The sequence below is a fragment of the Canis aureus genome, chromosome 14 (assembly GCF_053574225.1).
Source record: "Canis aureus isolate CA01 chromosome 14, VMU_Caureus_v.1.0, whole genome shotgun sequence".
Taxonomy (NCBI): domain Eukaryota; kingdom Metazoa; phylum Chordata; class Mammalia; order Carnivora; family Canidae; genus Canis; species Canis aureus.
This window is the reverse complement of record NC_135624.1, coordinates 62,115,956-62,143,235: the sequence shown is the minus strand read 5'-3', so window position 1 is coordinate 62,143,235 and position 27,280 is coordinate 62,115,956. Positions and strand designations below refer to the sequence as shown.

The 27,280-nt window shown below is 36.3% G+C and overlaps 1 protein-coding gene, 1 long non-coding RNA gene and 1 other non-coding gene across 3 annotated transcripts; all 3 read left to right on the top strand.

Annotated features, from left to right (window-relative positions):
- Positions 1 to 2,415: 2,415 nt before the first annotated feature.
- On the top strand, positions 2,416 to 11,562 carry LOC144282983 (uncharacterized). The gene is made up of 3 exons (XR_013351384.1): positions 2,416 to 2,597; positions 8,888 to 9,003; positions 11,451 to 11,562. It is a non-coding gene; the product is annotated as an uncharacterized LOC144282983 (long non-coding RNA).
- LOC144283866 (U6 spliceosomal RNA) lies at positions 7,647 to 7,753 on the top strand. Its single transcript, XR_013352373.1, has one exon. It is a non-coding gene; the product is annotated as a U6 spliceosomal RNA (small nuclear RNA).
- Positions 11,563 to 15,815: 4,253 nt separating the features above from the next.
- On the top strand, positions 15,816 to 19,453 carry LOC144283034 (transmembrane protease serine 11B-like protein). The gene is made up of 4 exons (XM_077846664.1): positions 15,816 to 15,970; positions 16,943 to 17,202; positions 17,678 to 17,820; positions 18,628 to 19,453. Exons 1-4 carry the CDS (start codon positions 15,816 to 15,818, stop codon positions 18,787 to 18,789), a joined length of 720 nt encoding a protein of 239 aa, XP_077702790.1. The 3' UTR covers positions 18,790 to 19,453.
- Positions 19,454 to 27,280: the final 7,827 nt, after the last annotated feature.

Sequence of the window (27,280 nt, the reverse complement as noted above, 5' to 3'; positions counted from 1 at the left end):
AGAAAGAAAGAAAGAAAGAAAGAAAGAAAGAAAGAAAGAAAGAAAGAAAGAAAGAAGAAAGAGAGAATGGAAGGAAAAGAAAAGAAAGGAAAAGAGAAAGAAAAGAAGAAAGAAAAGGAAATAAGGAAGGAAGAAAGGAAGGAAGGAAAGAAAAGAAAGCACCAGCACTGCTGCCATTACCACTGCAGCCTCCTGACACCCACAAGCTGGTCTGGTCTCTGACTACTCTAAATTGTTTCTTTGGTCCCAGAAAGCTGAAGAATGGATAGTGAAATATCCATGAACTTTTACCAGAATAAATCCACAAGTGGTCTCATTTCTATCTCAGAAGGCATCTGACATGCTTCTCACTTCTGTTTCACGTGAGTGCATCTAGCTGGCAGAATCTAAACTGCAGCCAGCATTCTAACTGCAAAGGAGTCTGGGAGATGTCATTTTTAGCTTTCCAATCTCTGCAGTAGAAAAAGGGACTTTAGAATGAAGCATGAGTAAGTCAATCTACCATATTTACTATAACTTCATTTCTTTTAACACCTGAATAACATTCCAGAATAACAATATGCCATAGTTTGTTAAACCATTCCTCTACCAACTAATAATTTATTTCCATTTTTTTTTTGCTATTGCAAACTTTGTAATAAGCATCCTCATATAATCCTGTTTGATTACCTATGCCAGGATAGAAATCTAGGTGGATACCTAGAAGTGAAACTGTTGGTTACAGGGAGCTTAGGTATAGAATTAAACAGATGCTCCCTCTAAAGTTGCTGCCTCGATTCTAACTCCTACCGTCAACATATGGGAGCCCATTTCCCTACATTCTTCAAATCCTACCATCCACAGGACATACTTAAATATAAATCAATACAGCATAGCAGATGATTAAATCTAAAATTACTAATTTTATAATTTATAAAAGTACAATAAATATTAGCAACCAGAAAAAAGATATCAAAAAGAATAATGCTTTATAGGGAAAGCTTCATGAAGGAAGCGGCAGTTAAGTTGGACCATGAAGCATGAATAAATATTGAATGGGTAGAAATGACAATCCTGAGAGTATTAAATAGCATGAATAAAAGCATGGATATAGGAAAGCACTTGCCATTCAAGGAATGAAACTGTGAGAAATGGCTTAACTAAAGTCATACTTTATATATTATTTATTTATTTATTTATTTAGAGTCCTACTCTAGACAAAGTCATCATTAAGATAATACAGTGTCAAGTACTTGGTAAACATGGTCTCAGCTGATACATCCACCTTCCAAGCATGACATTGTTAGATTGCATTTTTACATATAAGAAAGCCGAGGCTCAAACAGATTACAACACGCCCTTTGTTTCACCAAACTACCATGGAACAACATAAATAAAAAGAGATGATGCTCTAAAGAGTCTTGAATATCAACCAGAGAAGTTTATATTTTATCTTGAAAACAATTGAAAGTTTTGAAGATTTTAAGCACAGAAAAATGTCATGAATTTGTGTTTTAGGAAGATGAGTCATGCTAATTAACATTATAATTCAGTTCTCTGTTCCAAAGCCTCCTTCTCCTAGGGGACTTTCCGGACCACCCTAAAGATAGTCACCCTCTGCCCTCCCAACACACATGCCACTCTCTACCCGATTATTCTGCTTCATTTCCTTTATTACATATCTTGGATTAAATTCTGCATTTACTATTTTCTTGAGTGTTTGCCTGTTTTTCTCATAAAAGTATAAGCTTTATGGAGGCAGGGACTTTATTATATTCCTTGTTGTAATTCTACTAGGAACAATATGTAAACCTGAGGAAGTTTACAATTAATATTTATTAAATGAATAAATGGAGTGAATAAATGATTAAAGATATGAAAGTTGGTGCCAAGAATCTAGATATTTGTATCCAAAATATCTTAATGACTTCCTGATTTTTTGCTTCTGTAAGAATTTGGTGTCGCCCAAAAACTTAATCCATATTCATTTAGTAAAACAACTTTTGACTAGATTCATTAGTTCCATTTTCTAGAAATAATTACCAAGAGAGAACTGATATTTCTTACACTAAAACCTATCTCCATCTGTAAATCCATTTCTATAAAAGTATATATACAGTCCCAGAGAGAATTTTTAGACCAAGCATGTTTCAAATGAGTAATGCTGTAGTAGAATTATCATATAAAAAATGTATAGTTAAGTCATTTGTCAGAGACTACTCTGATGGATAGAGGTGGTTTCACTGAGGAGGAGTCCTGCTCCATGAAAGGGCTGGATGGGATCTGAGTCAGAACAATGATTCACCAATCTGTGGTGGTATTTCTTGGGTGGACCTCTTAGGTAACCAATCCAAGTTATGTCTATTCTTTTTCTAAGTATCCAACTCAAAGAGAATTTTCATTTCTTCCTTTAAACCACAGATCCACAGATGTCATCAACACTTGTTAAACGAGTTTCCTTTTAATTGCTTTCTGCTATTGCACCCAACCCTTAAAATCCCAGGTATCATTGTGGTTAGCACATTTACCTGAGAACCACTGACCTGGACAAAAGAAGTACAGAAGTTTCCTTTATCTTATTAACACCAACAGCTATTATATCAGCACATTATGTATAGGTAAGTGGGCGTTCGCTTGCTCAAAATTCTGACATAGTTACAATTAACTGTTTCTCCAATATGACTCCCACCCACGGGTTGCAGTAAAATAGTTGAGTTTAGAGGGGGATTTGTAATGCTTTTCTACAGCATTTTGGATTTTCTGCGTGGAGACACCCCTGTAACATATATGTATTTGTGTCTGGAATCTGTAGTTTTATGTCATGCTTTGGAGAATGCTTCAGAAGGTTGGCAAGCAGCCTAACATCCTGTGAATGAAAAATGTGTAATTATTATAAAGTAAAAGGAGGAAGAAGAGGGGAAGCATCTTATAAATCAGATGTTAAATTGCTATTGGTGGTGATGATGATGTGACGACTCCTTTGTATTTGTTTAATATCTTGTGCTTTCCTTTTTTAAAAAAAGATTTTATTTATTTATTTGAGAGGGAGCACAGAAGGAGGGGAGAGGACGAAGTAGACTCCCCACTAAGTCTAGCGTGGGACTCATTCCCAGGACTCTGAGATCATGACCTGAGCTGAAGGCAGCCGCTTAACTGACTGAGCCACTCTATCTTGTGCTTTCTAAACTGCTTTCATAAATACAGTCCTGAATCTCACAGTACCATTGCTTCATTGGTGTTTTCTATGGAATCATATATAAACTATGCATTTTTATCTGTAAAATGTTCATAAACTATAAGAGAATCATGTATAGACATATGCTATTTATTTTTAAAGTATCTAACTAGATGATTATTATGTTAAGTGAACAGTGATTATTAATGCCACTTAAAAATACTTTCAGTTTACATTTTCATCAAAATACAGTCAACCTAATTATAAAATATTTAATGTTCAGATAACTGTAAAATATAAATGCATGTCTTATGCAAATATTTCTCTAACATTTTGCATCTTGAGTCAGTTTTTTAGTTAAGACATGCACACACGCATGCATATATAATGTACAATATCATTATTCATTTAAAAATGTTACTAGAGGGATCCCTGGGTGGCCCAGCGGTTTGGCGCCTGCCTTTGGCCCAGGGCGCGATTCTGGAGACCCGGGATCAAATCCCACGTCAAGCTCCCGGTGCATGGAGCCTGCTTCTCCCTCTGCCTGTGTCTCTGCCTCTCTCTCTCTCTCTCTGTGACTATCATAAATTAAAAAAAAATTAAAAATGTTACTAGAAAGAGTATACTCACTGTGATGGTCTATGGTAACAACTTTTTTTTTTTTAACTAAATAATTTACTGTTGTGCAAATTCTTTATTAGATATGTCGTATTATTCATAACCCTGATGTTTTCTAATTAGCCACATCTCTGATCTACCAGTAAAAGCAAGGGTGATCATACACATTTAATAACTAGAAAGTAAACAACATGATTATTTTGTTTTTGTTTTGCCTATAAGACAGATAAAACTTTGCTGGAAGGATGTGTGTGTGTGTGTGTGTGTGTGTGTGTGTGTGTTTTAATAGAGCATCTTCTTCTCCAACATTTTAGCACTTGTATAAAGTCTTCACCTGAAAGATTTCAAAGCATTAATCCATTGTTTCCAAGTACTCCTAGTCACCTAGAAAAGATTCAAGCCCTAAAGTAGTGGTTAACTTCACAGATTGAGGCATTAATCTGCCCAGAGGAGCTTGGAGGGATTTGGAAACATGGTTGTTTCTGCAGATGCTTTTGAGGAGACCTTAGTCAATCTTGTGGTTGCATATGGGTGCCTGCATAATGAATGGCCAAGAGGAAGAAAAGGTATACTAGAGGTAGAAGTAAAAACTTCAATGCTATATTTCATCAAATTCAATTGTTTTCTTAAGGTTAGTTTTCTAGAACAGAGTGGAAAAAGTCTGAGAAGAAAGTGGTGTTTTAGATCCTTGCCAAAGGGGCATTGAGATTTCATGGCCAAGAGTTTGTTGTTGTTTTTTGTTTTTATTTTTTGAGGCAAGATATAATTGATATTCTGTATCTTCTTTCAGTAATTCTCCCTATGTGGTTTTTCAGAAGAATTTATAGTAGTATAAAGTACCAGAAATGTTGGCTAAATTGTTGAGTGATTTTCCTGTGTGGGAAGATTGGGGAGCCAATCTTCCAATCTGTGGGCCATTTTTAAACAGATATTTAATTTGTGTCACGGTGTACAAGATCTTTAGTTTATCAGTTAAAGGTAGCTTCAACTGAGAGAAGCATCTGGACTGCTGTCAAGCAATAATCAAAATGGAAAAAAAGAATAGGAAATGGAAATATAAAATTCTATAGTATTTTTTCAGTGAAAGATAAATGGAAATTAGGAAGTTATTTCAGTCCTCTTTTAAGCCATAGTGTCTGGATGAATTCCTAGATACCTTATCTTATCACATTTTAATAGATTTAGATTTATTTCTGTACTTATAAGAATACCAATCCTAAAACTAATTGTAAAGATTAAAGGAAAGAAAAATTGCCCAAATCTATGTGAGGTCCTGTCCTAAGGTAAAGATTTAAAAATAAAACAAAGCAAATCAAGAAATGTACGAATAAATCCCCAGTCAAGAGACTTATAGGAAAAGAATTCGTGAGAATTTATGAGAGACAGAAAAATAAGGAAAGGGTGTGGAGCAATGATTAGAGAACCAAGAGGTAGGCAAAGTAGTTTTGGTGGAACTGAATACCTGGGAGATGAGGTAAGTGCTTACCCATCATTGAAAGGTGGACAAGAGTTAGAATTTTACAGTTAAGAAACATATACTGACAGGGGCACCTGGTGGCTCAGTCAGTTAAGCATCTGCCTTCAGCTCAAGGCTCAGGTCATGATTCCAAGGTCTTGGGATCAAGCCCTTTGTTGGGGGAGTCCCTGCTCAGCAGGCAGCATGATTCTCCTTCTCCCTCTGTTGGCTGCTCCCCCTGCTTGCACTCTCTCTCCCCCTCCTCCTGTTAAATAAATAAGTAAAATGGTTGTTTTTTTTAAAGAAACATATGCTGATAATTTAGTCTTTTGAGTGATGTTGAACAATGAGACTATAAAAAATCAGAAAAGGCATGAAAAAGTTGAGATAAATTAGTTGTAGTTAGGATGGAAATGTTTGCCTCAGAAAGAGAAATGTCAATTCTATACTATATTTATATAACAAGCACTAAATTTAGTAATCCAGTTTCACAGCTTTGTTTGTTCCCTGTTTTTTGATGACTCCTAAATTAACCCCAACCATGGTTCCTCAGTTAATTACTAGACTGACATCTCCATTTGTGTTGTGGAAATTTAAATGTCTCTTAGATTTTAGATATAAAATATTTACCATTTCCCTCCAAACTTACCTCTCCAAGACTTTGACTCTTTTACTATTCGAGATAAAATCTTACGTCATCTTTGACATATTCCTATCCTTTACCAAGATAGTTAATTACCAAAAGCTGACAAATACTCTACTATAAATGTTCATCACTTTGTTTCTTTTCTTACTACCACAATCCGGGATGCCATCACTATATTCCCATTGATTATATTAGCCACTTTGCTCATTGGTCTTCCTCTTTCATTTTTCTTCCTCCTTTAAACTGTCATCGTGCAGATTGCAGATTCATCATCCTAAGCACTGCACGTCCTCATCTTAGTCATTTCCACAGATAAAGTAAAAAACTCTTTTGATTAGCACTGAAGGCTTTGCATAATTTGTATCCCTCTGATCTATTTATCCTTCATAATCTCATTGTCCTCACTATCTCTTGGCTTCATTTACTCAGTACTTCAACCAATATAATCTATAATGGGTGAGACCCCACAATATGATCTGGTCATAAAACAATAACAACTTCAACAATAATTAATGACATGGACCAGACCATAAAATGGTCTTGACTAGAGGTGAAAAAACTGCCATGTAAAAATAAAAAATAAAAAATACTCTCAATGTCAATCCATGTTAGGGTGATCCATGGAAGACCTCAACAAAGAGGAGATGAGAGAGTTGAGTGATGAAGTTGACTGGGAGCTCACTGGGTGGACCTGAGGGTGGACATTTTAGGCAGAAGAATCAGAGTGTGCAAGGACATGGAGGTGGAAACGAGTTTGGTTGTTCATGGAATTCTGAGCAGTTTGAACTGGCTGCAACATAGATTAGAAACAGGTTGAAGAATGAGACGAGATGATATAGGGATTGCCTTAGAACAGGGGCACAGTAACAAGAAGAAAAAGCAGAGTGTGGGGTATAGATGAAGAGAAGTTCACAAATGTGGTGATGGAGTTGTAAATATTCTCTTCTGATGCTTTTAATTTTCTCAGTTGGACCAGGAAGTAAGGTTATCAGCTAAGATTGAGGATGGGGCAAATGGTGCTAGAGGTTTGAGGGGAAAAAGAAGTATGAAAGAGCTTTCAAAGAGAGTGGAAAAAAAATCAACAGAGGATGTATTAACACACACACACACACACACACACACACACACTAACTTGTTCTTCTGAAAGCATCAACCCAATTTATTTTTATCTGAGATCCAATACCTCATACACACTCCCCTCCAAAGCCACTTCTAATCTGAAAACCTTGATTATAGGCCTGGCTAGATTAAAGTTTTCCAATTTTGCCATGAAGATAGCATATAGTTTAGTAAGTATCTTCATTAATAAGAGTGTTAAACTGCAAATTCTCAGACTTTTTCAGAATTTGAATTCATTAGATCTGAGGTAGTGTCTTGTAATCTGCATATGCAATAAGCACTCTCAGGTGATTTTGATCAAGGCTGTCTTCTAATCACACTTGGAGGAGCCCCAATATTTAAGGCAAAATCTAAACATCTTTGTGTGGCAACAAAATCCTTGTTGTTGCCTCTGTATGAGGATTTTCCAGAGAAACAGAAACAATAGGATATCTCTTTCTCTATTTCCTCCTTCTCCTCTCTTTCTCTTTTTCTTTATCAATAGATAGATAGAGAGGCATATAAATAGATATATAACCATAGAATCTATATATCTAAGATAGAGATATTTTATTTTAAGGAATTTCTTCACACAATTGTAACATTGGGTAAGACTGGAAACTCAGACAGGATTTTTTTTAAAAGAGAGAGCTCTTTTTTAAAAAAAAAAATTTGTGCTCGCTTCGGCAGCACATATACTAAAATTGGAACGATACAGAGAAGATTAGCATGGCCCCTGCGCAAGGATGACACGCAAATTCGTGAAGCGTTCCATATTTTTGTTTCTCTGCCTCTCTCTCTCTCTCTCTGTGACTATCATAAATAAATAAAAATTTAAAAAAAAATTTTATTGTTCAATTTGCCAACATTTAGCATGACACCCAGTGCTCATCCCATCAGGCAGGATTTCTACTCTGAAGGCAGAATTTTTTTCTTCTCATGAAAAGCTCAGTTTTACCTCTTAAGGCCTTCAACCGATTGGATGAAGCCCACTTACTTATAGAGGGTAATCTTAAAGTCAACTGATTATAAATGTTTATTACAGTTACAAGATTACTTTCACAGAAACATGTAGACTCATGTTTGATCAAACAACTTGGCACTATAACCTAGCTAAAGATGACACTTAAAATTACTCATTATACTGTCCAGCTTCATCTTTGGCCAAACCATGACATAGTCTGCGGCAAGGAAGTTGAATTGCTGGCCATTCTTTGAGCACTGCCTGTTGTTCCATCTTACTAGATTGTCTTCTCATGCCTCTTTATCTGGAAAGTTACCCAAATCGCTATTTTAATTTAGGCAATACCTATTTGTTATCCAAATGAAACACGGTGAAAATACCTAACTTACTCTAGGTTGATCATAGCATGCTACTTTACACAAGATCTCTGTGAACTATAACCATAAATAAGCTAGTAAGAAAGAGGGACACTGCTCTTACTCAACATAACACTTCATATTTGTATGTGTTCTATGTATATAATAAGGACGTAATAAATAAAATGGAATCAAGATCAGATTTCAAGAATGATGATAGGCTTTGGTATAAAGAACTCCTAAGACATTTCTGTTTTCCTCCCTTCTTCCTCTCCATCCTGGCAAGGGCTTCACTTATTGATACTAACTCTGTCACTGGTGGGAGGGAACAAGGCACCATTATACTCCTGAAAAATAATTTCATAGCACAGATCCAGAGAGGTTCTATTTTAAACTTCTTTCCTTTTTTTCTTTTCCTCCCCATCTTTCTTCCCTCCTTTCTTTTCTTTCTTCCTTTCCTTTCTTTTCCTCATACTTCTGCTATTACGATGCTTAAATTGAACTTCTGGGGGTGAGCAAGAAGAAAGAAGTAAAGATATGGAACGACTGTGATTTTTTCTGATATACCTTTTATATTCATATCTTTTATTTGCAGACCAGTCATAGCTTCCCGTCCATCTTTGCCGCTATGGATGATTGCCCTCATTGTGTTTGGAGTATTGGCAATCCTGGGAATAACTATTGGTCTCCTGGTTCATTTTCTGGCAGTAGGTTGGTAAAGAATATATTTTTATTTATTTCAGTTTGTTGTAAACTTTATTTCCATTTCTACCAAAGACATAGAGATAATTGCAAACAATAAATTACCTATTTTCCTTTAAAATGGCCTTCAGTGACCCAAGACCCAACACCTACGGAACACTTATCTTCAGTTTTTAACACAAGACGCTGGAGTAGTCTTGAAGAAAGCACCTTAATTTATGGACTCTCTGAATTATGATGTAGTAATCCTGACTTCTCTCCCTTGTTTATCCCAATTCACCTCTAGCAGGTTGCTTCAGCTGGGAGATAGAACACACACCAAAAAAAGGCACATTACTATGGTTCACTTTTATTTTCACTACTGTCATTCTGTAGGGTCAAAATAGGATTCTATGGAAACATGTCTCTCTCCCAGACCTGAAGTCTCATTATTCTAATCATAGAATCATTGAAAACTTTTGGAAAGACCTACATTCAACTCATCTTGGGAAGAGATGTATCTATCTCTATATCATTTCTCACTCTAGTGTGTAGTTCACATTTTGGAGAATATTTCCTTCATAGTTTTCAGTCTGGAGTTGCGGTTTTCTTTTGTTTCCTTGGAAATGAGCCCCTTACCCTTGTCTTTTGGTCTTTTTATAATCTTAGAGGAAGGAGAATGTAAAGGAAGTGCTTTTACTCTGTCAAATTTAAATAAAAGTGTTCCCATAATTTATGCTTAAACTCTGTCATTGCACTCCAGAACACTGTACAAAAACAAAAGTGTGTGTGTGTGTGCACGCACACGCATGTGTGTGTGTGTTGTGTGTAAGCTGTAAGTTTTCTTTACAGAAATAAGTTCCAAGTAATCAAGTCATGGAAAAGTTATAAAACAATTTCTTTCTTTCTGCCCCTTATCCATCTTTCTCAATTCATATTGTCATTTGAACTACCTAGAGAAATGAGAATGTTAATTATAAGGTGCAGGTGTGCCTTATGAATATCCCATCCCTAAAGGGTTGTTTTCATTTCACCAGGTGCCAACAGAGCTCAGTGACTGATTTCACAGTGACCTCAGCATAATGAGCCATCTCTGTGACCCATTAGGAGTACTGTACAGAATTAAATTAATATTCAATTCCTTGTTCTAGTGTGTGCTTTCTTAGTCTTAAATGTCTTAGACATAAAATATTTAGTTTTCCATTGGCTCTTGGAAAAGTGCACCATGCAGTTATAATAAAAAGTTTGTATCTTGTCAATTCATACATTGAGGAATATTCATGGCAGCCTGATTATCATAATAGGTAGAAACACTTAAGAATCTAAATAAAGAACTGAAGGATGAACTGTGAACACTGAATTATAAAAAAGAAAGTTGAATAGTTTCAAGATATATATATTTTTTATTACTTATGGTAAGACCTACCATTGCAAAGTTTGATTTCTACAGTTAAAGATCCATGACCCCAGACAGACTAACTACAATGAACAATGTTAGTTTACAAATTATTATTCATAGATAATCCATTTCCAGCATTTTCTTTAGAAGTTTCTGATTTCTTTTTCTATCACCTTTCTCACTGTAAAATATTTTCACCACATTTATAATAGTAAGTCATATTGTATTTTAATTATGGTGCTTTCCTTCTCTACATTCATATAGAACCTGTAAACAATTACCATTATCATTTAATTACATCATATTATTACCTCATGTAATGATTTCATTCATATTGAGCCTGTCTCTTCCATCACATAGTCTTCAAAGGTAATGCAAAAAAAAAAAAAAAAAAAAAAACAACAAAAAAAAAAACAGAAAAAAAAAACCAAAAAAAAAAAAAAAACAAAGGTAATGCAAAATAGTATTAATACTTATTTGGTTCTTTCTATATGTTATGGGCTGTATAACAACTTTATATCTATCACATATTAGAGGTAAGATGTATCATATATCAAATGGCTTAGTATCTATGAAAATTTGGGAAGGAAGTATAATGGATTAGGTGTGTACTTTGTAGTCAAATCAAATTTTGATCCTTGGCTCACAGTAGCTGTATGATATCAGCTAAGTTACTGAATATCCGAGACCACATTTCTCCTGAAAAAAAAAATGGGTATACTTCATATGTTTTTTATAAAGTATCTTCCCATGGTATATAATAAATGGTAAAAATCTTTACTCATAGGCTGGTGGTTATGTGGCAGAAATCTCAATTATAGTGTACAGTCCTGTCTCAATCAAGATATTACTCTTCTTTCTTACCTTTGTATATATCTATATCTGCTGCATTATGGGCCTGATAAACACTTTTCACAACACCGAGGACTTCTAATCAACTGTGCCAGAAAGATGTACAGACTTTATCAATGTCAAATATGAGCACAATATTTACTAGTTGATATTACTGTGTAATCTATATTTGCATTTGAAATCCATTTCATTTAAATAACTCTCGGATCATGTTTTTATCTCACAGAAAACACGACCTACTATTACCAAGGTAGCTTTAAAGTGTTGGATATCCCATATAACAGAAATTATCAAAAAGAGACATCACTGGAAAATAACTATCTTAGCAAAATTCTTGAGACTAAGGTAAATTAGGATTTTCCTATATTTATTTCATTGTTAGTTCACGGAAATATAAATATATTATTGGAATTTGATATTTGATTCTATGTTCTCTTTAACAGATGGTTGATGCATTTCAAAGTTCTAGCATTTACAGACAATATATTAATTCTCAAGTCATCATGCTGATGTAAGTAACTAATGATAGTTAGAAAAGAGATCAGTCTGTACATACATACATATTTCTAGTACCTCTGTAAAAATAATTTTGAGAGTCAAAAAGCCAATAAATTACTAACAAACAGAATTATTCTAAGCTAAATGTCAGAATAATTGTTCAATATAAAACCAAGCAAAGATTGGGCTATCCAGTTTATTCATTAGATCTATTGAGAATTTATTATTCATTAAATGCCTCATCACTCAGGTTTCTTAAGACTTTATATCCAGCAGATAGCAGATGATCCCTTTGACCAATGTTTGATAGTCTAACATTTTTTATTTAGCAGTAGTATAAATACAGACCCTGTTTTCTCATATCTCTTTGCTTGCAAGTCAGCTAAACACCTGTGGAACTACCCAGAGTTCTTACAAGGTAGAAAGGAGCATATCTACACCAAGCTGTGATGACAAGGAGGTCCTTTTAGTCCATAACAAGGAGTAAAATAGGCAACGTGTCCTCTGCATGTGGGTTTAACATAGCATGGAATAGCAGAGGGAGGCTTAGAACAGGAATTAATCAACCTGAGCTCACCTTTTGCCACTTGGTAGCCCGAGAGCCTTGGGTGAATCATTATATGACTTTGAGTCTGCTCACCTATCTGGAAAATACTGAAAATAGCACCCTCACTGCCCCTCTCATAAACCTGTACTCAGGACCAAAGAAGATGTGTATATAAACACATTTCCAATGAATTGCTTTTACCTTCATCAATGCCACCAGACTATGCCTAGCCCTTTTCCCCTTGCTCCTGGAGTTCGTGAGACTCTTGAAATTGCAGAACATGTCAAGATCTTAACTAGTATTAACCTTGAGTGTTGATTTTAGTATTGGAAAGAGATTGGAGGCTAAAATTGAAGGGCCCAGGTATCTTTCGGAGATAATTGCAACCACTGGAAAGTTTCTGCTTTGTTCTCCCATAAATGGAAATTTAGGTATCCATAGGCAGTGTGGGCCCAAACGTGATGGAGAGGTTTTAGGATAAAGATTTTCATTTTGGTATACCCTTCTATGATAATCAAACTTGTGTGATCTGAGTTTTTCCTAGAGCTGATTACCAATTTATATGACAAAAGGTTAGTTATCTGTCATGGAGAGCCAAAGCATAATAATGCCACTTCAGATGTTAGCCTCAAAGCTGCTTGACAAGCCCTACATGTTCATTAGTTAGCCTCTTAGGTTTCTCACATCCTTATGTCCAAATCAATCTTTCCTGAAGACCAAAGTCAGATTCATCTTCCTCAAGCATGGTTTTATTCAACAACTTCTCTCTACTGTTACCCTTTGGCTAGCATTGAAAGTCTTCCTCCATCTGAGCCCAATCTCCTGGACACTGTTGTCTCTGTGACTGGGTATAGGAAGACAGTACAATGTAAAAAGCCTGTGTTATAGAGTCAGTTGTACTGAATCTGTTCTGAGTTTAGTAGCTATATACCCTTGCACATATTAGGTAACCTCTCAGAGCCTCCATTTTCCTCTGTCCATAAAATGCAGATAATGACACCTATGCTACAGGGTTGTGATGGAGGTTAAGTGTGATAATAAATGTGAAAATAAGTACCTAGAACACAGCAGATGTTCAGTAAATGCTAATTAATTGTTGCTATCCTGTTCTGGAATAGCACTCCTCTTTTTCTCTGTCCGATGAAATTTGCTGCTTGATAATGAAGTAATAATAACAATGTTTTAAGGTCCAATGTGTATGTCATCTCTCCCATGAAAATTTCTCTGATTCTTTGAGTAAAAAATGACTATCCTTCTTCTATTTGCAGATAAGATAAAATAAGTATCATTGTTTCTTCCTAATTTATTGTAGTATTTTGTATACATGTCGTATCTCCTAGAAATCTGGAAATTCCTGGAGGATAGGAACTATTTGTTAGTTACCCTTGCATCACTAGTAGCACCTATTCCAGCTATTTGTCTATAGCAGTTGCTCAATAAATGATTGATGAATACATGAATAAGTGAGCCCAGTTCTTATGTGGTACTTTTTTTTTTTTGGTACTTCTTTTTTAAAAGAAGATTAATTTATTTATTTTAGAGACAGATTGAGAGCACGAGTGGGAGGGGCAGAGGAAGAGAGAATCCCAAGCAGACTCTGCACTAAGCACAGAGCCCAACTCAGGGTTCAATCCCTTTTACATGGTACTTCTACCCTGTGCTTCAGGCCTTTCCTATTTTTCAGATTTGTAGAACTACTTGTCCTCTAAGATGAATATCATAGCTGCATGCATACTGCCACCAAATAAATGTAGGCAGATGGATGATCCTGTGATTACTTAAAAGTGAAGGTACTGCACAAACCCATAAAAAGGCAGAATAAGTAAAAATTTGAAAGACCAGAGAATGAGGAAGGAAACGTTATTTTTTGGTAACATATGAAATATGTTTATCTTGTTGAAACATATTTATCTTGTTTCCAGTCCTCTTAACAGCAGTGTCACCGCACATATATGGTTGGTATTCAAGGCTCCCAGATCAATGAAGGAAAATACAAGAAGAAGAATTGAAAGCGTCTTACGCCAGATGCTGAGGAACCATGCAGGCTCTTTGACTACAGATCCTAATTCTCTTAGGCTCATGGGTAAGCTTATGTATTAAATAGGAGCAGTGTTACTCTCATTTTTTTTATTTCTAACATAAATTACAAGTACCATGTGCAAAGCTGATACTCAGTTTTTTGAATGAATATGTCATTATTTTATATCAGAGCAGTAATTTATGTTATTGAGAACAGAATAATCAAGTCATAATAATGCCATATCTGAAAGCAGTTCTGGGGGAAAAACTGCTTCTCATTATAAAACAAGTAGTAAAATTTTGAACAGTCCCTATAAGTAATGGTGTGTCTTAAATATTTTTCATAATCTCCTATAATTTTCAAAAATAGCATACAATTTGCCTTTATGAGATAAGTCACTTTTTAAAAGTTATTTTTGTTTACTGACAGGAATCAGGTTTACTTGTGGCTCTTCCTCTTCTAAGAAAAGATACTGGCAATTTTCCATCTTAGATAATAAAGAATACAGTTTCAACTAAATAAAAAAAGGTCTCTCATGTGGAACTATGATGGTGGTATTTTCGTATCAGACATTCACATCTAGTAAAAGAACAATTCAAATAATCTGATATTCTGTCCTTTCTACTGACATTTTATCCTGATAGTCAAAATTATTTCTGGACTGTTCTACAGTGTTGAACCTAGCATCTTACCACATTGGCCCCACAGTCAATGGATTAATGCTAGGTATTATATTTACCATGAGCTTTTTGTTCTGTTTCAGAAATCAGTAAGGTTGATGCTGAAAAGATTATCAACAACCGTAAGTCCAGAAACTTCTTATTTAAATGCGCGAGATGGGGATGCCTGGGTGGCCCTGCGGTTGAGCGTGTGCCTTTGGCCCAGGGCGTGATCCCGGAGTTCTGGGATGGAGTCCCACATCAGGCTCCCTGTGAGGAGCCTGCTTCTCCCTCTGCTTATGTCTCTGCCTCTCTCTGTGTGTCTCTCATGAATAAATAAATAAAATCTAAAAAAAAAATGTGCGATATGGTCTAAGACATATAGGATTTATTACTGTTAGCTAGGCATACTTCTAATTAAGTTCTTTACATACAACTCATTTAATCTTCACAACAATCCTAAAGGTAGATATTATTATCATCCCATTTGAGACCTGGAGAAACTAAAGCACTAAGAAGTGAAATAATCTGCCCAAGTTCATCCAGTTTGTGAATGGTGTGGTCAGAACTCAAATTAGGGTTGCAGAGACTGTGGACTTACCCATGACTTTATGTGCCTCCCACAGCTGTCATAATCTCCAAGTGCTAAAGTACCTTGGAGATACTATGCTGGGTATGGAGATGATCCAGGGGCTGCTAGTGATTCCTATGCAGATTACATCCTGTCCTCTTCAGTGCAAGATATTGTCAGATAGAACCATACTAGAATAACTCAGCTCACTCTCTGCTTTATAATCAAATAAACATTATCTTCCTTCTCTCAATGGAACAAAACGGACTCTGACAGGCTGTGGGATACGAGCAAGGATGTCAGCAACATATGATAGAATCAAGGGAGGTTCCAACGCTCAGAAAGGAGAATGGCCGTGGCAAGCAACTCTCAAAAAAAATGGCCAACACCACTGCGGGGCATCTTTAATCAGTGAAAGATACCTGGTGACTGCAGCACACTGCTTTCAAAAGTAAGTTTACCATGTTGCCCAAGACCAGGGAGACAAAAGACCCTGGAATAGCTCCAGTCTTCACCTGTTATCCCAGCTTAACTATCAGTAGCACTCTTGTCTCAAGTGTTCTCGTTTGGAAGATAAATTATATAGGAAGCCATTCTAAGATATTCCTGCATTACCTGTAAGGATTCAAAGAGCCATTCATTCTTGATACTACATTTTTTTTTGATACTACATTTTTTTACATGATTCTTATCTCTCGTCACTTCATACTCCAGACATCCCTAACTACTCATAGTTGCTAAAACACATCATCCTGTTTCATACCTCCCTCCTTCTCTGCACATGCCTGGCCACTTCTCTTTATCTTTCAGGCAACTATGACTCAGCTCTATAGTCTTACCCAAAATGCTACTTTCCCTAAGAAATCTCTGTTCCCTAAAGCATGCAGATTTAAGTTCCCCTGTTTTGTTGCCCTGCTAATTATAAACAAAGTACTTAAGCAAATTATAGCTGTGTTTATGCCTTTCATTAGACTTGAAGTCATGACTATTAATTTAAATTTCTATATTCCCTTTGCTTTACATAGTATATGGTATAGAGACTCAAACAAGATTTTTTTATTTTTTATTTTTTAAATTTTTATTTATTTATGATAGTCAGAGAGAGAGAGAGAGAGAGAGAGAGAGAGAGAGAGAGGCAGAGACACAGGCAGAGGGAGAAGCAGGCTCCATGCACCGGGAGCCCGATGTGGGATTCGATCTCGGGTCTCCAGGATCGTGCCCTGGGCCAAAGGCAGGCGCTAAACCACTGCGCCACCCAGGGATCCCAAACAAGATTTTTTAAAAATGAATTTAAAAAGTCAGACTGTCACTACTAATGAGCAATAGAGCAAGGGAATATTGTCATGAAAAGAGTACATTTTATGCAGGCCGTATTTCTATTATTTTGAAATAAATACAAAATACATAATTTTTGTTTCTTTAGGACAAAAAATCCAAAAAACTATACCGTCAGCTTTGGCACCAGAGTAAATCCCCCTTACATGCAACGTTATGTTCAACAAATTATTGTTCATGAGGACTACATCCAGGGTGAACATCATGATGATATTGCGGTTATTCAGCTCAGTGAGAAAGTCTTATTTCAGAATGATGTACATCGAGTTTGTCTTCCTGAAGCTACACAGGTTTTTCCACCAGGTGAAGGAGTTGTTGTTACAGGATGGGGAGCATTTTCATATAATGGTAAGTTCAGTGAAGGCTTAACATAGTGTTTGAGTACAAAAGCAGCAAGAAAAAATAGTGACCAAGGTACAAAGTCAAAGGCATCCTTTACTTAAGGATGCCTAGTTCTCCCAGGAAATGTCTCGGGAAATCATGCATATGGAGTTATGGCTTTGCAAATTGCCTTAGTTTGGAGCATTCTGTGGAGACCAGTTGGTTGTAAGAACTCCCCAACATGGAGAAACTAATTGAGAAAGTTCTGGGTCAAAGATATAAGAAGAGAGGTAAAGACATAGAAAGGCAGCATTGAAAAGATTTCAAATTATTCTTTGAAAATTTCTGCTTTATTGATTGGGGTGAGGAAACTGAGTGGACTTTCTAATATTAAGAATGAGCAAGAGTCAGATATAGGTTTTACGCACAGAGGAAAGAACAAGTTTTCCATCCTGTTCTGTTTCAGAGCAGCTCTTTGACTGGTAATGTTTACTTCCTTTAGGTAAATACCCAGAGGTACTTCAGAAGGCACCTGTGAAGATTATTGACACAAACACTTGTAATGCTAGGGAAGGATATGATGGTTTAGTATCAGACACAATGTTATGTGCTGGGTACTTGGAAGGAAATAAAGATGCCTGCCAGGTAAGTCGGGACACTAGTCACATTGGCCACACGGTGTATAAATAACTGCTGTTATTTTAGGAAAATCCTCCATATGGAGACAATTCTACGCCTCAGTTAATTTGCACTTTGGCAATTCTGTTAAACTCTTTCCAACTTTGGTGCTAAAGTAATTCCCCACTACATGCAACATATGTTTTTAAGTGTTTAACAAATAAGTTGGCCAAGCACTGACTAAAGTCTTTTATAAACAATTTATCTAATCCTCGTCACAACCTTGTGATAGAGATACTATCATTATCATTTTATAGATAAGAAAACTGAGTCAGAGAAAGGTAAAGTGATTTGCACAAGAACACATAGCTAGTAAGTGGAAGAGCTGGAATACAAACCAAGGTAGTCTAGCATCACAGTCCATAATTTTAACCATATTTCAGTAAAGGACTAATCTCAGAAAACTTTCAACTAATCTCAGCCCATTTCTCTTACCTTCTTGGACTTCTCGTGGTTGGGGTCCTGACTACTTTTCTTAGATATGAAGCCTTGTTCTCCAAATACATCTATAATATTTGTCCCCCAAAAGCTTTCTCATAGAACTAGACCTTATAACTTATCAGTTCATGTGTTCAAGATTCAGGTCAACACCAAAGAGTTCCAGAGAATATATTCCAGCCAAAGATGAGGTGAAGGGTGATGCAGGGATTTACACCATACATTTTTCCTAGAGTCTGATTGAAGCATGAATCAAAAACTTTATCTGGGCTTATTACTTAGTAAAGTGTCTGGAAGTTAATTCTCATAATGATCAATATTCTTTGTTTTATTTAGGGTGACTCCGGAGGACCACTAGTTCATCCCAATTCTCGAAATATTTGGTACCTTGTTGGAATAGTGAGCTGGGGAGAAAAATGTGGTGAAGTCAATAAGCCAGGTGTCTATATGCGAGTGACTGCTTACCGCAACTGGATTGCCTCCAAGACTGGTATCTAAGAGAAAAGCATCTTTAGCAACTATCTGAAGTCGTTTTTGCCTGAGGTTACTCTCAACCTTATTTAGTATGCATTTTAAATCAGTGTGTATAATGGCTGTTTTGAAAGAACTGTGGCCCCAAGGGAATATTTATGAACTTTAATTTTAAGCAAACTTGCAAAACAACAAATCTCATATTTAGTCAAGAAGGCCTAAACAAAGAAAGTGCTCCTATCAAAAAGGACTATTATTATTTCTCTATTGCATGAACCCACATCATGGCTGTGTTGCCATAGCATAAAGCTCTTGGTTTTAGTCACTCAGACTTTCTGGAATTATGAAAATATGTCCTTTTCCATTGTAAGTTATCTGGCAGTGCTATGAGAGACTGAAACTAACACTTTCTGAGGGTTGGGTTGGAACGTGCTCTCTCTGCCTTCATGTCATAGCATTTGAGGAAAGGGTATGGTAGTAAACTGATTCTGGCCAGAACTGAGGCACTGAATTAGTCTCTTGTTTGTACGAGGGTCTTCAACTCTTAAAATCACTGTGAAACAATTTCACCCCCACATTTTAGACCTACAGAGACCAGGTACACTAATTCTTCAGTGTTGATACAGGGTTTCTGGAAATTCTTCATTTATAACACGTGTATATAGAAGTAGCTATGAACCTGGAAAATGTATAATGTATTTTAATTAAAACAAATTTGAAAGCAGACTGTCTTTGTTTAATGACAAATTTCTTTCTTTTTTTGGTGGTTTTCTTGTTTTATTTTTATTTTATTTTATTTTATTTTTCTTAATGGTCTTTTTCAGGTGGCTTTTTCTTTTTTTCTGTTCTTGTTTCCACTTGGTCCATGGGTTGCGAGAAGGCTATAAGGTAGTTTAAAAGCTATCTTCTTTTCTTTTTTTCAAAGATTTTATTTATTTATTCATCACACACACACACACACACACACACACACACACACAGAGGCAGAGACACAGGCAGAAAGAGAAGCAGGCTCCATGCAGGGAGCCTGATGTGAGACTCAGTCCTGGGACTCCAATCATGCCTTGGGCCAAAGGCAGATGCTCAATTGCTGAGCCACTCAGGCATCCCTAAAAGGCTAAGGGAGAAGCTCAGGCAGGCCAGTGAGGATGCAGAGGGTGAGTACCCCATAACTAGATGCAAGAAGCTCCGAGTCATTGCCTGAGGATGAGGCCAACCCAGCCAGGGTTTAAGCCTACCAGCTTGAGAAGTTTGGTCAGGTGATCACTTGTCTTCTGGATGAGGAGTAGTAATGCCAAGGCAGCTGTTTTATATATAAAATTTTATTGACTATTTTAAAAAATCAAGTACTGCCAAGTGCATCATGTCTACTCATATGCTATTTAAAACAGATGGATAGTTTTGTGGGGTTTTTAAAAATCATAGAGTAATGTAGCTAGTTTCCTATGCTTGTTAGCTTTGCCAAGTCCATATCCTGGATCCCCAGTTATATTAGTGGTTCTCAAACTTTGATCTCTTAGGATCCCTTTACATTCTTCAAAATTACTGAGAACCTCAAAGAATCTTTGTTTATATACAGCCTGTATCTATTGATATTTATCATACTCAGAATTTTTAAAAAGATTTTATTTATTTGAGAGAGAGAGTGAGCAAGAGAGAGCATTAGCAGGGGGAGGGGCAAGGGAGAGGGAGAAGCAGGCTTCCCCCTGAGCAAGGAGACTCTTGATTCCTCCCTGGATCATGACCTGAGCCAAAGGCAGACACTGAACTGACTGAGCCACCCAGGTGCTCCTATCACACTAAGAATTAAACTGAAAACTATTTAAAATATTTAATCCACTAAAAATAACAGTATTAAACTCATTGCATTTTAACATAAAGCATAGAATTTTTATTAAAAAATAGTTATATTTTCCAATAGAAAAAAATGAGAAATATGGCATTATCTTTAATACCTGGCTTACTAGAAGATGGCTGGTTTCTCATGTCTGCTTCTTCAGTTAATCTATTGTTTTGTTGAAGTATATGAGAAAATCTAGCATTACACAGGTATGTAGTTGAAAAAGGGAAGAGGATATTAATAGTGTTTTCAGATATTTGTAAATGTTCTCCTACGAAAATACACCAAATCTCAACAAGTGGTCATTTCTTCCATGTGGAATTTAGCTAGATCAATGAACTTTTTATGCTCTGTTATATTAAAATCAGTTAGCATGTTTTGCATTTTCAATGAATCTTTTATCCATGCATGCATTTGTAACAGTATTTATTGGTCATTTTGAGTTATGTAGATGCTCCAAACGTTGATGCTTCTTATTAATCAGTATAAACATAATCATATTCATTAATATCAGAACTGATCCCATCATAAAGTCACTAAGTATCAACAGGCACATATAAATTTATCAACATTTATTCTTCATGCTAAATCTCAAATTTTATCATTAGCAACAAATACTGTCAGTTGTTTTCATTAGGACAAGTTTCCTTTATTTCAAGATAATTTTTGGCAAATATTGATTCTAAATAACTAGTTTGTCAGTCATTCTTTTCAAATAAAATCTTGTTCCATGACAAAAGTGGTGAGTTCAGCGTGTGAGTCATACTATTGTTGAAGGCCTTTATTCAGGAGAGCCATTTTAATTCAATATGTAGCAAAAATACTTATGTATACTTCTCATTTCATCATTCAGAATGTTACAAAGCATCCTCAGCCTTAAGATTTTATAGTTTATAATTCTTAATGTTTTATCCAGGGAATTCTTAGATAAAGTTAAATTTTTTTTTCCCCGTGACTGTGTGGCAGTGAAGAATATAGTGATGTCAATACCTTGATTTACTAAGGTATCAGCAGTTTCAACCACTATTGCTTTTGCACCACCAGTTTAATTTCACAGATCTCTTGAAAGGGTCTCAGAGACCCTCTGGGGTATGCAGACCAAGCTTTTGAAACCATTGAGCAATGCTAATTTTTCTAAAGGGAAGTATCTATGATAACCACAAAATAATTTTGTCCATCCATAAATAACCAAGAGTCTTTCATCCATACATATGTACAAAGAAGTATATTGAAGAGGCAGCTAACCCAAGAAGAGGGATGGGGGCAATTGAAGCTGAGATAAGCCATAAAAGATGAACAAGAAGAAATCAGAAAAAGACTTCTTGGTGAAGGGGTGGAGGTACTTGGGTGGGGCATCCAAAGCAGAGAAAACATGCTGTCAAACACTGTGACTGAATACAGCCTCATTTGCTAGGATAGGCTAGATTACTGTAACACACACCTAAATCTGCATAGCTTAATGCGTCACAATTTGTTTCTCACTCATAGACTGTTGGCAGTAGGATGAATTATCAAGGCAGCTGGATGAGCAATTCAGGCTGCTCTTAACTGTGACTTTGCCATGTGAACATGTAGCCTCCACAATCTCCATGGCAGAGAAAGAAAGCTGCTAATAGATCCACTAACAGAACTGAAAATATATCCACGAATGGTCTTAGAGTCTTAGACAGAACTCCTCAAATGGCCCCTTAAATTTTAAGGAGGCTGAGAAATGTGAGAGAACACTTGGATATTTGGCGAGGTATTATTAAACTAAATTGGCCTAACCTAGTTCCACAAAACAGACCCCTGGAACTAATTTCTACTATCGAAAAGAATAGATAGTTTCTATAGATAAACAGTAAAGTGCTCTGTTAATCAACCAGAATGATGACTTATAGGCAGAGTCACACTAAAGTTTCATACCAAAAAAGAGTAGAAATAGAGCTGAAGGGTTTAGACAGTAAGCAAGAGATTCTTTACAGCAAAATGATCAAAAGCTCAGTCTGGTACTGGAGAGCTAACTTTTTTCCTTAAGTGGGTAAAAGAGGGAAATGAAAACAGGTATATGCATTTGCTTTCCACAGATGTGTTAATAAAATTTGTGTCAATCCAATTTATATAAGCTCAATTATACTTTAAATTCCTTAAAATAACCTTGTATATAAATAAATATATTGTTTATTTAAATACATATATTATAAATAAATATATTATTTTGAATTATTTTTCTATGTAGGATATATGCATTTGCTTAAGGAACAATAAATAAATTTAGTTTTTATGTCCGAAATCTGGGCTTATTAAAGAACACCTGTGCTCTACCATTTCTCCCGGCAGAGGGCACTGCAACCCAACCATCAAGCTTCACAGTTTCCATAAATGTCAAACTTACAGAGTAACTTGACAACTAATAAATGGGCAAAGTATAGTCCTGTGAGGAGGCAGGGGAAGACAAAGAAAAAACTTCCCTTCCAGTCCTTTTTTATGGTAAACAAAGAATATAAATTGAGATGCTTAGTGCATGTTCTGATCAATTTGTACCAAGTGTCAAATAAATGGGGATAGCTAATAATAGCCCAGAGGGCACAGTTTTCATAAGGGTGCCATCACCTCTAGCAGGAGTTAAATATGGTTTTGGGAACCATATTTATTTTTTTATTTTTATTTTTTTAAAGGATTTATTTATTATTTATTTATTTATTTATTTATTTATTTATTTATTCATGAGAAACACACACACAGAGAGGCAGAGACATAGGCAGATGAAGAAGCAGGCTCCCTGCGGGGACCCCAAAGTGAGACTTGATCTGGATTCTGGATTCTCAGATCACTCCCTGAGCCAAAGGCAGATGGTCAATGGCTGAGCCACCCAGGCGCCCTAAGTTTCATTTTAAAGGGAAGGATGAAGAACATTCTTGCAAGTGACATTATCAACTTTCATGACAAATAAAGATTTACATAATTGACTAATAAATTCTAAAACCACATGATCTAGTGGAGGGAAAGTATAAACACACAGCAAATTCAAATGCATGGCAGCAATAACAACTGCCCGGTTTAGACCTTGAAACTGTTTCAAATCTACAGTTGCCTCTCTGACCTGCTCCAGACAATCCCAGGCCCCGCAAACATCAGCATGCTTCCTCATCTAACTCACAGACGTGTTCCCCTTTCTCTGTCCATTCATTATTTAATGGCATTACTGTTCTTATACATTATGCCATATTCAACTGGGTTTAAAGCCAAACAGCACATTGAGCCCAGTAGAGGCACATTAGAGCAATAGTTTAAAGCGTGGACGCTGACATCATTAGACCTGTGTTGGAATTCTGTCCCTGCCACTGCACGGCTGTATAAACTTAGCCAACTTTCTTACATTCCTCAGGCCCTCATGTAAAGTAGAAATGATAATGGTTAGTACCCAGGCTTGTACATAATCCAATGAATATAAGGCATTTAATGCAGTGCCTAGAATATAGTAAATCACCCTCCTCCCACAGAGAATGGTGATTGATTGTTACAGAAACTAGATGTTGGCAGGATAGTCCTTATTCTGCTTTTAACTTGCTTCATAGCACCAAAAGCAATCTGGAAATATATTATGCATTTATTTTACTCTGTCTCCTCTCTTTGACTGTAAGCTCCCGCAAAAGCAAGAACTCTGTTGTATTCACTACTATCACTCCAGCACTCCCGCATCTAGAACAGTATCTCTACGTGGTGGGCCTTAGGTAAATATTTGCTGAATAAATTAAAAAAATCTACAAAGTACTCATTTCAAGCACATACCACAAGGCAGATATATATGTTATATATCACCATTTTTAGTGAATAATTCAAATTAAAATAGCATCAGGAGACTCTATATTTCCTCTTTATAGTTATCATCGACTCTTTGCCTGAAATGAGAATTCATTAATATGAGGTGCTACTGCAGAATGGTCCCAAATTATGAAACATGTAAGAGGGAAATAAGTCTTTGTTCTGAAAGGATCCTGCTTAAACATGAGAAAGAACATGCTTCTGAGGTATAAGTACATGGCATAGCTATGTGTTTCAGTGCTCAGATGATAAAGACATTAATCAGAGCCTCCTCTAATCCAAGACAGGTTAAACCTCTAATACGTTATTTAAAATTAGGTAATGTGTGTTGTCACTTGGATGACTCAGCATTCAAGTGACAATACATTTTGAATTCCTGCAACCTCAGTCATCATAAGACAATGATCAGATTGCTTACATGCTCGGTATAGCAAGAAACAAGATCTGTGTTTATGTGTTAAGCAAGCAGGTCATGCGAGGATATATTGACCATTTGATGAGAAATTTGGTGTGACCCAAAGTAGTCAATACACAGCATTATGTCAGGAGATGTCTGAGTTTTTAATATAAGTGCTGCATTATTTGATCCCCTGTCATGTTCATTGGACTCCCTAACCTTTATTCTGACATTTGCAGACACATATCAGTTAGATTACCACTAATTATAGGGCAAAAGTTGATAGCTCCACTGAAGTATTCTGTGTGTCTGACCTTCTTTTTCCCCAGAGTTTGATAGGGTCCACTTCATTTTCTTCCTATAACAGGAATGGAAATAGTGGTCATGCTGTTTTTTTTTTCTCTCACATGACTGGTTATTATTCTTTAAACAGTATATTAACAAATTTGCTCTGGATATTGACCATTAATGAATAGCATGATTAACATAAATCACAATAGTAAGCAAACAAATAATTACACATGGGACAACCTGTTTATCCATATACTCACCTATTGCTACATCAGAATTATTTCTGATATGCCTGTCCCTAAAATATCCTAAACGCCACCTCTTGCAAATCAAGTAAGAGATTTTCAGTGCTAATTACCTGAATAGTTAGATGTATAACTATAAAGCACAGAAGTTAGATTCAGGAACTCTGTCATAGCTCTTCTATTGGCAACTTCCTTTACTTTCTTGGAGCCCAATAAATATAATTTCCTTTTCTGTTCCTCTTTGGCCTCTCAGTCAAGTAACTGTAACCAAGCCCAAAGAGATTCTGTTTTCACAATATAAAACTGCTGATGATATTTTTTAATAAGGTAATTAGGATTTGACTTCAGGAAGAAAGGCTAATGGTAGGGGATCTTAGGGTCACCAATGATTCAATGAGAAAAATTGTATTCCAGTCCCAATTCTGTTAGTCATATTGTGGCTTGAGAAATTGACTCAACCTCCCTGATTTTAGTTTACTTTCCAGATTAATGGGAATAATAGCGTATAGACTTCACAACATTGTTAGGATTAAGGAAACAAAGTACTGAAAATGCTTAGTATAGCAACAGGAAATCAGCAATCTTGATTAAATCAAGAACTGTTCTGAACTCTATTTTGTCATATCCCTTTTTCCTCAAATATTTATTTTGCATGCAAATACGTATGTCAGTATTTTCTACCAGTTACATAACACCAGTTGATTGGGTCTTTTTTGTTGTTGTTGTTTTTATTTTAAGTTCAGTTAGTTAACCAACAGTTATGTCACTTTCAGATGTATGATATAGTAATTCAACACGTCCATACATCACCCAGTGCTCACCACAAGTGTGCCCCTTAATTCTCATCACCTATTTTATCCATTGTTCCCACCAACCTCCACTCTAGTAACCATCAGTTTGTTCTCTATAATTAAGAGTTTATTTTCTGATTTGCCTGCCTCTCTCTTTGTTTCCCCTTTGCTCTTCTGTTTTGTTTCTTAAATTCCACATCCGAGTGAAATCATAACGTATTTGTCTTTCTCTGGATGACTTACTTCACTTAGCATTATACTCTAGCTCCTTTATGGAGTTAATGTCCATGTGGACATTGGGGTAAGCAAGTTAGGTAGTAAGTATGGGTGCCGCACTGGTTCCCATAGGTGTCCCTGTGCTCATGCTGAGGGGCAAGGTTGGGAAATGACACCTGCCTGTTTGTTCCTGGAGGGTTCTCTCTGAATGCTGCCTTTCTGGGACACATTTCAAGATGAGCAAATCACCTTTCCACTGTATGCTCCAGGCCCTCTTCAGATCACTGTTTTTGGGCTTTCTGTCCATGGGTTGTTTGCCTGCCTTCTCTCCAAGAGCAGTGCAGTGCTTTCCGGGCTCTGTCCCAGCAAGCTTGCTGACCTTTAAAATTCTAGGCTTTAAGCCCCACTGGTTGCCTGAAATCACAAAATTCTGCCACCCTTGCTTTCCAAGCCAATGGCTACGGGGAATTAATTACCTTTCCCGGGGACTCCTCTGCGTGCTAGGATGTCTCTTGCCCTTCCCCAAGTCCTCCACTTCCTCACCACCATGGTGGCCTTGGTCTGTTTCTCTCCCAGACTGTGTCTCTACACTTCCTACCTTCTCAATGGGCCCTCCCTTCTGTTTTTAGCTGTGGAGTTTGTTCTGCCATTCTTCAGTTGATTTCTGGAATATTTAGGATGATTTGATGGTTCTAGTTGTATTCATAGAATAAAGCAAAGTGCTCCTACTCTGCCACCATCTGCCCTCTCCTTTTAAATAGGATTTAAAAAATATTTAGAAAGGCACATTTCAAGCATTTTAGGATCTGTTTAATATGTTACAGAATCTAAATTACTAAATATATACAGTAAAGCCGTATCTAACAAGAAGTAAGCAATACTAAAATAAGATTTTCAAACTTGCAGCTGCAAGTCCTAGAAATCTGATATAGTT

Coding starts and splice junctions, on each gene's coding strand:
- LOC144283034 (XM_077846664.1), top strand. CDS start 15,816: ATGTCAGCAACATATGATAGAATCAAGGGAGGTTCCAACGCTCAGAAA. Junction 15,971..16,942: donor GCAGCACACTGCTTTCAAAA/GTAAGTTTACCA, acceptor TTGTTTCTTTAG/GACAAAAAATCCAAAAAACT. Junction 17,821..18,627: donor GAAATAAAGATGCCTGCCAG/GTAAGTCGGGAC, acceptor TGTTTTATTTAG/GGTGACTCCGGAGGACCACT.